Here is a 13,906-nt window from a genome sequence, read left to right as displayed (position 1 = left end):
ATTACAAACTCAACCTGCCTCATAATAATAACCTGCCCAGAGTCAGTTCCTGTAGAGACAGACACGGTTAACCTAAAGTCATTATAATAATCATAACAGTCCTAATAATCTCCCCAGAGTCCAAAAGCGGTTAAGACTCACCCTGAGAGCATAATAATAATCTAGTCCTGGCAGGGCATCACAGCAGGGTAGGTTGGGCTCAATCTCATTTCTAATTCAGAGAGTTAATTGTCCGGCTCTTTACCTTGTTTGAGTGTCAGATGACCATTCTTGTTGATCGCTATCTTGGAGTTATCGATTGGTCCTGGTGGATCTTCCAGAGAGGAGGGCAAAGCAAGTATTAACCATAGTACATTCCTTAAATATTACATTTGTGTATTTCATTTAATATAAAGATGATTACTATTTGCAATTTGAGCTAAACATTAGTCGAAAAATTTGAAAAGGCATTTGTCATTCTACATGATTTTACTACCATTCACTGACCACTACAGTGTAGTGAACCAACAACAACCAGAGGAAGACAGACCACTACAGTGTAGTGAACCAACAACAACCAGAGGAAGACAGACCACTACAGTGTAGTGAACCAACAACAACCAGAGGAAGACAGACCACTACAGTGTAGTGAACCAACAACCAGAGGAAGACAGACCGCTACAGTGTAGTGAACCAACAACAACCAGAGGAAGACAGACCACTACAGTGTAGTGAACCAACAACAACCAGAGGAAGACAGACCACTACAGTGTAGTGAACCAACAACAACCAGAGGAAGACAGACCACTACAGTGTAGTGAACCAACAACAACCAGAGGAAGACAGACCGCTACAGTGTAGTGAACCAACAACAACCAGAGGAAGACAGACCGCTACAGTGTAGTGAACCAACAACAACCAGAGGAAGACAGACCGCTACAGTGTAGTGAACCAACAACAACCAGAGGAAGACAGACCGCTACAGTGTAGTGAACCAACAACAACCAGAGGAAGACAGACCGCTACAGTGTAGTGAACCAACAACAACCAGAGGAAGACAGACCGCTACAGTGTAGTGAACCAACAACAACCAGAGGAAGACAGACCGCTACAGTGTAGTGAACCAACAACAACCAGAGGAAGACAGACCGCTACAGTGTAGTGAACCAACAACAACCAGAGGAAGACAGACCGCTACAGTGTAGTGAACCAACAACAACCAGAGGAAGACAGACCACTACAGTGTAGTGAACCAACAACAACCAGAGGAAGACAGACCACTACAGTGTAGTGAACCAACAACAACCAGAGGAAGACAGACCACTACAGTGTAGTGAACCAACAACAACCAGAGGAAGACAGTGTAGTGAACCAACAACAACCAGAGGAAGACAGTGTAGTGAACCAACAACAACCAGAGGAAGACAGTGTAGTGAACCAACAACAACCAGAGGAAGACAGACCACTACAGTGTAGTGAACCAACAACAACCAGAGGAAGACAGACCACTACAGTGTAGTGAACCAACAACAACCAGAGGAAGACAGACCACTACAGTGTAGTGAACCAACAACAACCAGAGGAAGACAGACCACTACAGTGTAGTGAACCAACAACAACCAGAGGAAGACAGACCACTACAGTGTAGTGAACCAACAACAACCAGAGGAAGACAGACCACTACAGTGTAGTGAACCAACAACAACCAGAGGAAGACAGACCGCTACAGTGTAGTGAACCAACAACAACCAGAGGAAGACAGACCGCTACAGTGTAGTGAACCAACAACAACCAGAGGAAGACAGACCGCTACAGTGTAGTGAACCAACAACAACCAGAGGAAGACAGACCGCTACAGTGTAGTGAACCAACAACAACCAGAGGAAGACAGACCGCTACAGTGTAGTGAACCAACAACAACCAGAGGAAGACAGACCGCTACAGTGTAGTGAACCAACAACAACCAGAGGAAGACAGACCGCTACAGTGTAGTGAACCAACAACAACCAGAGGAAGACAGACCGCTACAGTGTAGTGAACCAACAACAACCAGAGGAAGACAGACCGCTACAGTGTAGTGAACCAACAACAACCAGAGGAAGACAGACCGCTACAGTGTAGTGAACCAACAACAACCAGAGGAAGACAGACCGCTACAGTGTAGTGAACCAACAACAACCAGAGGAAGACAGACCACTACAGTGTAGTGAACCAACAACAACCAGAGGAAGACAGACCACTACAGTGTAGTGAACCAACAACAACCAGAGGAAGACAGACCACTACAGTGTAGTGAACCAACAACAACCAGAGGAAGACAGACCACTACAGTGTAGTGAACCAACAACAACCAGAGGAAGACAGACCACTACAGTGTAGTGAACCAACAACAACCAGAGGAAGACAGTGTAGTGAACCAACAACAACCAGAGGAAGACAGACCACTACAGTGTAGTGAACCAACAACAACCAGAGGAAGACAGACCACTACAGTGTAGTGAACCAACAACAACCAGAGGAACAGACCACTACAGTGTAGTGAACCAACAACAACCAGAGGAAGACAGAACGCTACAGTGTAGGTAACCAACAACCAGAGGAACAGACCACTACAGTGTAGTGAACCAACAACCAGAGGAAGACAGACCACTACAGTGTAGTGAACCAACAACAACCAGAGGAAGACAGACCACTACAGTGTAGTGAACCAACAACAACCAGAGGAAGACAGACCACTACAGTGTAGTGAACCAACAACAACCAGAGGAAGACAGACCACTACAGTGTAGTGAACCAACAACCAGAGGAAGACAGACCACTACAGTGTAGTGAACCAACAACAACCAGAGGAAGACAGACCACTACAGTGTAGTGAACCAACAACAACCAGAGGAAGACAGACCACTACAGTGTAGTGAACCAACAACAACCAGAGGAAGACAGACCACTACAGTGTAGTGAACCAACAACAACCAGAGGAACAGACCACTACAGTGTAGTGAACCAACAACAACCAGAGGAAGACAGACCACTACAGTGTAGTGAACCAACAACAACCAGAGGAAGACAGACCGCTACAGTGTAGTGAACCAACAACAACCAGAGGAAGACAGACCGCTACAGTGTAGTGAACCAACAACAACCAGAGGAAGACAGACCGCTACAGTGTAGTGAACCAACAACAACCAGAGGAAGACAGACCGCTACAGTGTAGTGAACCAACAACAACCAGAGGAAGACAGACCGCTACAGTGTAGTGAACCAACAACAACCAGAGGAAGACAGACCACTACAGTGTAGTGAACCAACAACAACCAGAGGAAGACAGACCGCTACAGTGTAGTGAACCAACAACAACCAGAGGAAGACAGACCGCTACAGTGTAGTGAACCAACAACCAGAGGAAGACAGACCACTACAGTGTAGTGAACCAACAACAACCAGAGGAAGACAGACCACTACAGTGTAGTGAACCAACAACAACCAGAGGAAGACAGACCACTACAGTGTAGTGAACCAACAACAACCAGAGGAAGACAGACCGCTACAGTGTAGTGAACCAACAACAACCAGAGGAAGACAGACCGCTACAGTGTAGTGAACCAACAACAACCAGAGGAAGACAGACCGCTACAGTGTAGTGAACCAACAACAACCAGAGGAAGACAGACCACTACAGTGTAGTGAACCAACAACAACCAGAGGAAGACAGACCACTACAGTGTAGTGAACCAACAACAACCAGAGGAAGACAGACCACTACAGTGTAGTGAACCAACAACAACCAGAGGAAGACAGACCACTACAGTGTAGTGAACCAACAACCAGAGGAAGACAGACCACTACAGTGTAGTGAACCAACAACAACCAGAGGAAGACAGACCACTACAGTGTAGTGAACCAACAACAACCAGAGGAAGACAGTGTAGTGAACCAACAACAACCAGAGGAAGACAGACCACTACAGTGTAGTGAACCAACAACCAGAGGAAGACAGACCACTACAGTGTAGTGAACCAACAACCAGAGGAAGACAGACCACTACAGTGTAGTGAACCAACAACCAGAGGAAGACAGACCACTACAGTGTAGTGAACCAACAACAACCAGAGGAAGACAGACCACTACAGTGTAGTGAACCAACAACAACCAGAGGAAGACAGACCACTACAGTGTAGTGAACCAACAACCAGAGGAAGACAGACCACTACAGTGTAGTGAACCAACAACAACCAGAGGAAGACAGACCACTACAGTGTAGTGAACCAACAACAACCAGAGGAAGACAGTGTAGTGAACCAACAACAACCAGAGGAAGACAGACCACTACAGTGTAGTGAACCAACAACCAGAGGAAGACAGACCACTACAGTGTAGTGAACCAACAACCAGAGGAACAGACCACTACAGTGTAGTGAACCAACAACCAGAGGAAGACAGACCACTATAGTGTAGTGAACCAACAACCAGAGGAAGACAGACCACTATAGTGTAGTGAACCAACAACCAGAGGAACAGACCACTACAGTGTAGTGAACCAACAACAACCAGAGGAAGACAGTGTAGTGAACCAACAACCAGAGGAAGACAGACCACTACAGTGTAGTGAACCAACAACAACCAGAGGAAGACAGACCACTACAGTGTAGTGAACCAACAACAACCAGAGGAAGACAGACCGCTACAGTGTAGTGAACCAACAACAACCAGAGGAAGACAGACCGCTACAGTGTAGTGAACCAACAACAACCAGAGGAAGACAGACCGCTACAGTGTAGTGAACCAACAACAACCAGAGGAAGACAGACCGCTACAGTGTAGTGAACCAACAACAACCAGAGGAAGACAGACCGCTACAGTGTAGTGAACCAACAACAACCAGAGGAAGACAGACCGCTACAGTGTAGTGAACCAACAACAACCAGAGGAAGACAGACCGCTACAGTGTAGTGAACCAACAACAACCAGAGGAAGACAGACCGCTACAGTGTAGTGAACCAACAACAACCAGAGGAAGACAGACCGCTACAGTGTAGTGAACCAACAACAACCAGAGGAAGACAGACCGCTACAGTGTAGTGAACCAACAACAACCAGAGGAAGACAGACCGCTACAGTGTAGTGAACCAACAACAACCAGAGGAAGACAGACCGCTACAGTGTAGTGAACCAACAACAACCAGAGGAAGACAGACCGCTACAGTGTAGTGAACCAACAACAACCAGAGGAAGACAGACCGCTACAGTGTAGTGAACCAACAACAACCAGAGGAAGACAGACCGCTACAGTGTAGTGAACCAACAACAACCAGAGGAAGACAGACCACTACAGTGTAGTGAACCAACAACCAGAGGAACAGAGACCACTACAGTGTAGTGAACCAACAACCAGAGGAAGACAGACCACTACAGTGTAGTGAACCAACAACCAGAGGAAGACAGACCACTACAGTGTAGTGAACCAACAACCAGAGGAACAGACCACTACAGTGTAGTGAACCAACAACAACCAGAGGAAGACAGACCACTACAGTGTAGTGAACCAACAACAACCAGAGGAAGACAGACCACTACAGTGTAGTGAACCAACAACAACCAGAGGAACAGACCACTATAGTGTAGTGAACCAACAACAACCAGAGGAACAGACCACTACAGTGTAGTGAACCAACAACAACCAGAGGAAGACAGACCACTACAGTGTAGTGAACCAACAACAACCAGAGGAAGACAGACCACTACAGTGTAGTGAACCAACAACAACCAGAGGAAGACAGACCACTACAGTGTAGTGAACCAACAACAACCAGAGGAAGACAGACCACTACAGTGTAGTGAACCAACAACAACCAGAGGAAGACAGACCACTACAGTGTAGTGAACCAACAACAACCAGAGGAACAGACCACTATAGTGTAGTGAACCAACAACAACCAGAGGAACAGACCACTACAGTGTAGTGAACCAACAACAACCAGAGGAAGACAGACCACTACAGTGTAGTGAACCAACAACAACCAGAGGAAGACAGACCACTACAGTGTAGTGAACCAACAACAACCAGAGGAAGACAGACCACTACAGTGTAGTGAACCAACAACAACCAGAGGAAGACAGACCACTACAGTGTAGTGAACCAACAACAACCAGAGGAAGACAGTGTAGTGAACCAACAACAACCAGAGGAACAGACCACTACAGTGTAGTGAACCAACAACAACCAGAGGAAGACAGACCACTACAGTGTAGTGAACCAACAACAACCAGAGGAAGACAGTGTAGTGAACCAACAACAACCAGAGGAACAGACCACTACAGTGTAGTGAACCAACAACAACCAGAGGAAGACAGACCACTACAGTGTAGTGAACCAACAACAACCAGAGGAAGACAGACCACTACAGTGTAGTGAACCAACAACAACCAGAGGAAGACAGACCACTACAGTGTAGTGAACCAACAACAACCAGAGGAAGACAGACCACTACAGTGTAGTGAACCAACAACAACCAGAGGAAGACAGACCACTACAGTGTAGTGAACCAACAACAACCAGAGGAAGACAGACCACTACAGTGTAGTGAACCAACAACAACCAGAGGAAGACAGACCACTACAGTGTAGTGAACCAACAACAACCAGAGGAAGACAGACCACTACAGTGTAGTGAACCAACAACAACCAGAGGAAGACAGACCACTACAGTGTAGTGAACCAACAACAACCAGAGGAAGACAGACCACTACAGTGTAGTGAACCAACAACAACCAGAGGAAGACAGACCACTACAGTGTAGTGAACCAACAACAACCAGAGGAAGACAGACCACTACAGTGTAGTGAACCAACAACAACCAGAGGAAGACAGACCACTACAGTGTAGTGAACCAACAACAACCAGAGGAAGACAGACCACTACAGTGTAGTGAACCAACAACAACCAGAGGAAGACAGACCACTACAGTGTAGTGAACCAACAACAACCAGAGGAAGACAGACCACTACAGTGTAGTGAACCAACAACAACCAGAGGAAGACAGACCACTACAGTGTAGTGAACCAACAACAACCAGAGGAAGACAGACCACTACAGTGTAGTGAACCAACAACAACCAGAGGAAGACAGACCACTACAGTGTAGTGAACCAACAACAACCAGAGGAAGACAGACCACTACAGTGTAGTGAACCAACAACAACCAGAGGAAGACAGACCACTACAGTGTAGTGAACCAACAACAACCAGAGGAAGACAGACCACTACAGTGTAGTGAACCAACAACAACCAGAGGAAGACAGACCACTACAGTGTAGTGAACCAACAACAACCAGAGGAAGACAGACCACTACAGTGTAGTGAACCAACAACAACCAGAGGAAGACAGACCACTACAGTGTAGTGAACCAACAACAACCAGAGGAAGACAGACCACTACAGTGTAGTGAACCAACAACAACCAGAGGAAGACAGACCACTACAGTGTAGTGAACCAACAACAACCAGAGGAAGACAGACCACTACAGTGTAGTGAACCAACAACAACCAGAGGAAGACAGACCACTACAGTGTAGTGAACCAACAACAACCAGAGGAAGACAGACCACTACAGTGTAGTGAACCAACAACAACCAGAGGAAGACAGACCACTACAGTGTAGTGAACCAACAACAACCAGAGGAAGACAGACCACTACAGTGTAGTGAACCAACAACAACCAGAGGAAGACAGACCACTACAGTGTAGTGAACCAACAACAACCAGAGGAAGACAGACCACTACAGTGTAGTGAACCAACAACAACCAGAGGAAGACAGACCACTACAGTGTAGTGAACCAACAACAACCAGAGGAAGACAGACCACTACAGTGTAGTGAACCAACAACAACCAGAGGAAGACAGACCACTACAGTGTAGTGAACCAACAACAACCAGAGGAAGACAGACCACTACAGTGTAGTGAACCAACAACAACCAGAGGAAGACAGACCACTACAGTGTAGTGAACCAACAACAACCAGAGGAAGACAGACCACTACAGTGTAGTGAACCAACAACAACCAGAGGAAGACAGACCACTACAGTGTAGTGAACCAACAACAACCAGAGGAAGACAGACCACTACAGTGTAGTGAACCAACAACAACCAGAGGAAGACAGACCACTACAGTGTAGTGAACCAACAACAACCAGAGGAAGACAGACCACTACAGTGTAGTGAACCAACAACAACCAGAGGAAGACAGACCACTACAGTGTAGTGAACCAACAACAACCAGAGGAAGACAGACCACTACAGTGTAGTGAACCAACAACAACCAGAGGAAGACAGACCACTACAGTGTAGTGAACCAACAACAACCAGAGGAAGACAGACCACTACAGTGTAGTGAACCAACAACAACCAGAGGAACAGACCACTACAGTGTAGTGAACCAACAACAACCAGAGGAAGACAGACCACTACAGTGTAGTGAACCAACAACAACCAGAGGAAGACAGACCACTACAGTGTAGTGAACCAACAACAACCAGAGGAAGACAGACCACTACAGTGTAGTGAACCAACAACAACCAGAGGAAGACAGACCACTACAGTGTAGTGAACCAACAACAACCAGAGGAAGACAGACCACTACAGTGTAGTGAACCAACAACAACCAGAGGAAGACAGACCACTACAGTGTAGTGAACCAACAACAACCAGAGGAAGACAGACCACTACAGTGTAGTGAACCAACAACAACCAGAGGAAGACAGACCACTACAGTGTAGTGAACCAACAACAACCAGAGGAAGACAGACCACTACAGTGTAGTGAACCAACAACAACCAGAGGAAGACAGACCACTACAGTGTAGTGAACCAACAACAACCAGAGGAAGACAGACCACTACAGTGTAGTGAACCAACAACAACCAGAGGAAGACAGACCACTACAGTGTAGTGAACCAACAACAACCAGAGGAAGACAGACCACTACAGTGTAGTGAACCAACAACAACCAGAGGAAGACAGACCACTACAGTGTAGTGAACCAACAACAACCAGAGGAAGACAGACCACTACAGTGTAGTGAACCAACAACAACCAGAGGAAGACAGACCACTACAGTGTAGTGAACCAACAACAACCAGAGGAAGACAGACCACTACAGTGTAGTGAACCAACAACAACCAGAGGAAGACAGACCACTACAGTGTAGTGAACCAACAACAACCAGAGGAAGACAGACCACTACAGTGTAGTGAACCAACAACAACCAGAGGAAGACAGACCACTACAGTGTAGTGAACCAACAACAACCAGAGGAAGACAGACCACTACAGTGTAGTGAACCAACAACAACCAGAGGAAGACAGACCACTACAGTGTAGTGAACCAACAACAACCAGAGGAAGACAGACCACTACAGTGTAGTGAACCAACAACAACCAGAGGAAGACAGACCACTACAGTGTAGTGAACCAACAACAACCAGAGGAAGACAGACCACTACAGTGTAGTGAACCAACAACAACCAGAGGAAGACAGACCACTACAGTGTAGTGAACCAACAACAACCAGAGGAAGACAGACCACTACAGTGTAGTGAACCAACAACAACCAGAGGAAGACAGACCACTACAGTGTAGTGAACCAACAACAACCAGAGGAAGACAGACCACTACAGTGTAGTGAACCAACAACAACCAGAGGAAGACAGACCACTACAGTGTAGTGAACCAACAACAACCAGAGGAAGACAGACCACTACAGTGTAGTGAACCAACAACAACCAGAGGAAGACAGACCACTACAGTGTAGTGAACCAACAACAACCAGAGGAAGACAGACCACTACAGTGTAGTGAACCAACAACAACCAGAGGAAGACAGACCACTACAGTGTAGTGAACCAACAACAACCAGAGGAAGACAGACCACTACAGTGTAGTGAACCAACAACAACCAGAGGAAGACAGACCACTACAGTGTAGTGAACCAACAACAACCAGAGGAAGACAGACCACTACAGTGTAGTGAACCAACAACAACCAGAGGAAGACAGACCACTACAGTGTAGTGAACCAACAACAACCAGAGGAAGACAGACCACTACAGTGTAGTGAACCAACAACAACCAGAGGAAGACAGACCACTACAGTGTAGTGAACCAACAACAACCAGAGGAAGACAGACCACTACAGTGTAGTGAACCAACAACAACCAGAGGAAGACAGACCACTACAGTGTAGTGAACCAACAACAACCAGAGGAAGACAGACCACTACAGTGTAGTGAACCAACAACAACCAGAGGAAGACAGACCACTACAGTGTAGTGAACCAACAACAACCAGAGGAAGACAGACCACTACAGTGTAGTGAACCAACAACAACCAGAGGAAGACAGACCACTACAGTGTAGTGAACCAACAACAACCAGAGGAAGACAGACCACTACAGTGTAGTGAACCAACAACAACCAGAGGAACAGACCACTACAGTGTAGAGAACCAACAACAACCAGAGGAACAGACCACTACAGTGTAGAGAACCAACAACAACCAGAGGAACAGACCACTACAGTGTAGTGAACCAACAACAACCAGAGGAAGACAGACCACTACAGTGTAGTGAACCAACAACCACCAGAGGAAGACAGACCACTACAGTGTAGTGAACCAACAACAACCAGAGGAAGACAGACCACTACAGTGTAGTGAACCAACAACAACCAGAGGAAGACAGACCACTACAGTGTAGTGAACCAACAACAACCAGAGGAAGACAGACCACTACAGTGTAGTGAACCAACAACAACCAGAGGAAGACAGACCACTACAGTGTAGAGAACCAACAACAACCAGAGGAAGACAGACCACTACAGTGTAGAGAACCAACAACAACCAGAGGAACAGACCACTACAGTGTAGTGAACCAACAACAACCAGAGGAACAGACCACTACAGTGTAGTGAACCAACAACAACCAGAGGAACAGACCACTACAGTGTAGTGAACCAACAACAACCAGAGGAAGACAGTGTAGAGAACCAACAACCAGAGGAAGACAGACCACTACAGTGTAGAGAACCAACAACAACCAGAGGAAGACAGACCACTACAGTGTAGAGAACCAACAACAACCAGAGGAAGACAGACCACTACAGTGTAGTGAACCAACAACAACCAGAGGAAGACAGACCACTACAGTGTAGTGAACCAACAACAACCAGAGGAAGACAGACCACTACAGTGTAGTGAACCAACAACAACCAGAGGAAGACAGACCACTACAGTGTAGTGAACCAACAACAACCAGAGGAACAGACCACTACAGTGTAGTGAACCAACAACAACCAGAGGAACAGACCACTACAGTGTAGTGAACCAACAACAACCAGAGGAACAGACCACTACAGTGTAGTGAACCAACAACAACCAGAGGAACAGACCACTACAGTGTAGTGAACCAACAACAACCAGAGGAACAGACCACTACAGTGTAGTGAACCAACAACCAGATGAAGACAGACCACTACAGTGTAGTGAACCAACAACCAGAGGAACAGACCACTACAGTGTAGTGAACCAACAACAACCAGAGGAACAGACCACTACAGTGTAGTGAACCAACAACCAGATGAAGACAGACCACTACAGTGTAGTGAACCAACAACAACCAGAGGAAGACAGTGTAGTGAACCAACAACCAGAGGAAGACAGACCACTACAGTGTAGTGAACCAACAACCAGAGGAACAGACCACTACAGTGTAGTGAACCAACAACCAGAGGAACAGACCACTACAGTGTAGTGAACCAACAACCAGAGGAAGACAGACCGCTACAGTGTAGTGAACCAACAACCAGAGGAACAGACCACTACAGTGTAGTGAACCAACAACAACCAGAGGAAGACAGACCACTACAGTGTAGTGAACCAACAACCAGAGGAAGACAGACCACTACAGTGTAGTGAACCAACAACAACCAGAGGAACAGACCACTACAGTGTAGTGAACCAACAACAACCAGAGGAACAGACCACTACAGTGTAGTGAACCAACAACAACCAGAGGAAGACAGACCACTACAGTGTAGTGAACCAACAACAACCAGAGGAACAGACCACTACAGTGTAGTGAACCAACAACAACCAGAGGAACAGACCACTACAGTGTAGTGAACCAACAACAACCAGAGGAAGACAGACCACTACAGTGTAGTGAACCAACAACAACCAGAGGAAGACAGACCACTACAGTGTAGTGAACCAACAACAACCAGAGGAACAGACCACTACAGTGTAGTGAACCAACAACAACCAGAGGAAGACAGTGTAGAGAACCAACAACCAGAGGAAGACAGACCACTACAGTGTAGAGAACCAACAACAACCAGAGGAAGACAGACCACTACAGTGTAGAGAACCAACAACAACCAGAGGAAGACAGACCACTACAGTGTAGTGAACCAACAACAACCAGAGGAAGACAGACCACTACAGTGTAGTGAACCAACAACAACCAGAGGAAGACAGACCACTACAGTGTAGTGAACCAACAACAACCAGAGGAAGACAGACCACTACAGTGTAGTGAACCAACAACAACCAGAGGAAGACAGACCACTACAGTGTAGTGAACCAACAACAACCAGAGGAACAGACCACTACAGTGTAGTGAACCAACAACAACCAGAGGAACAGACCACTACAGTGTAGTGAACCAACAACAACCAGAGGAACAGACCACTACAGTGTAGTGAACCAACAACAACCAGAGGAACAGACCACTACAGTGTAGTGAACCAACAACCAGAGGAAGACAGACCACTACAGTGTAGTGAACCAACAACCAGAGGAAGACAGACCACTACAGTGTAGTGAACCAACAACAACCAGAGGAACAGACCACTACAGTGTAGTGAACCAACAACAACCAGAGGAAGACAGACCACTACAGTGTAGTGAACCAACAACAACCAGAGGAAGACAGACCACTACAGTGTAGTGAACCAACAACAACCAGAGGAAGACAGACCACTACAGTGTAGTGAACCAACAACAACCAGAGGAAGACAGACCACTACAGTGTAGTGAACCAACAACAACCAGAGGAAGACAGACCACTACAGTGTAGTGAACCAACAACAACCAGAGGAACAGACCACTACAGTGTAGTGAACCAACAACAACCAGAGGAACAGACCACTACAGTGTAGTGAACCAACAACAACCAGAGGAAGACAGACCACTACAGTGTAGTGAACCAACAACAACCAGAGGAAGACAGACCACTACAGTGTAGTGAACCAACAACAACCAGAGGAAGACAGACCACTACAGTGTAGTGAACCAACAACAACCAGAGGAAGACAGACCACTACAGTGTAGTGAACCAACAACAACCAGAGGAAGACAGACCACTACAGTGTAGTGAACCAACAACAACCAGAGGAAGACAGACCACTACAGTGTAGTGAACCAACAACAACCAGAGGAAGACAGACCACTACAGTGTAGTGAACCAACAACAACCAGAGGAAGACAGACCACTACAGTGTAGTGAACCAACAACAACCAGAGGAAGACAGACCACTACAGTGTAGTGAACCAACAACAACCAGAGGAAGACAGACCACTACAGTGTAGTGAACCAACAACAACCAGAGGAAGACAGACCACTACAGTGTAGTGAACCAACAACAACCAGAGGAAGACAGACCACTACAGTGTAGTGAACCAACAACAACCAGAGGAAGACAGACCACTACAGTGTAGTGAACCAACAACAACCAGAGGAAGACAGACCACTACAGTGTAGTGAACCAACAACAACCAGAGGAAGACAGACCACTACAGTGTAGTGAACCAACAACAACCAGAGGAAGACAGACCACTACAGTGTAGTGAACCAACAACAACCAGAGGAAGACAGACCACT

The 13,906-nt window shown here is 46.6% G+C and overlaps 1 protein-coding gene across 1 annotated transcript in view; it reads right to left on the bottom strand.

Moving 5' to 3' along the window:
• Positions 1-13,906, bottom strand: part of usp33 (ubiquitin specific peptidase 33) — a 91,287-nt gene that overhangs the window by 2,581 nt on the left and 74,800 nt on the right. Inside the window, exon 22 of the mRNA XM_039004434.1 lies at positions 245-313. Within this exon, the coding sequence (XP_038860362.1) occupies positions 245-313 (69 nt within the window). The remainder of the gene's footprint in view (positions 1-244; positions 314-13,906) is intronic.

Source organism: Salvelinus namaycush, chromosome 11, assembly GCF_016432855.1.
Source record: "Salvelinus namaycush isolate Seneca chromosome 11, SaNama_1.0, whole genome shotgun sequence".
NCBI lineage: Eukaryota > Metazoa > Chordata > Actinopteri > Salmoniformes > Salmonidae > Salvelinus > Salvelinus namaycush.
This window is presented reverse-complemented; position numbering and strand designations above follow the sequence as displayed.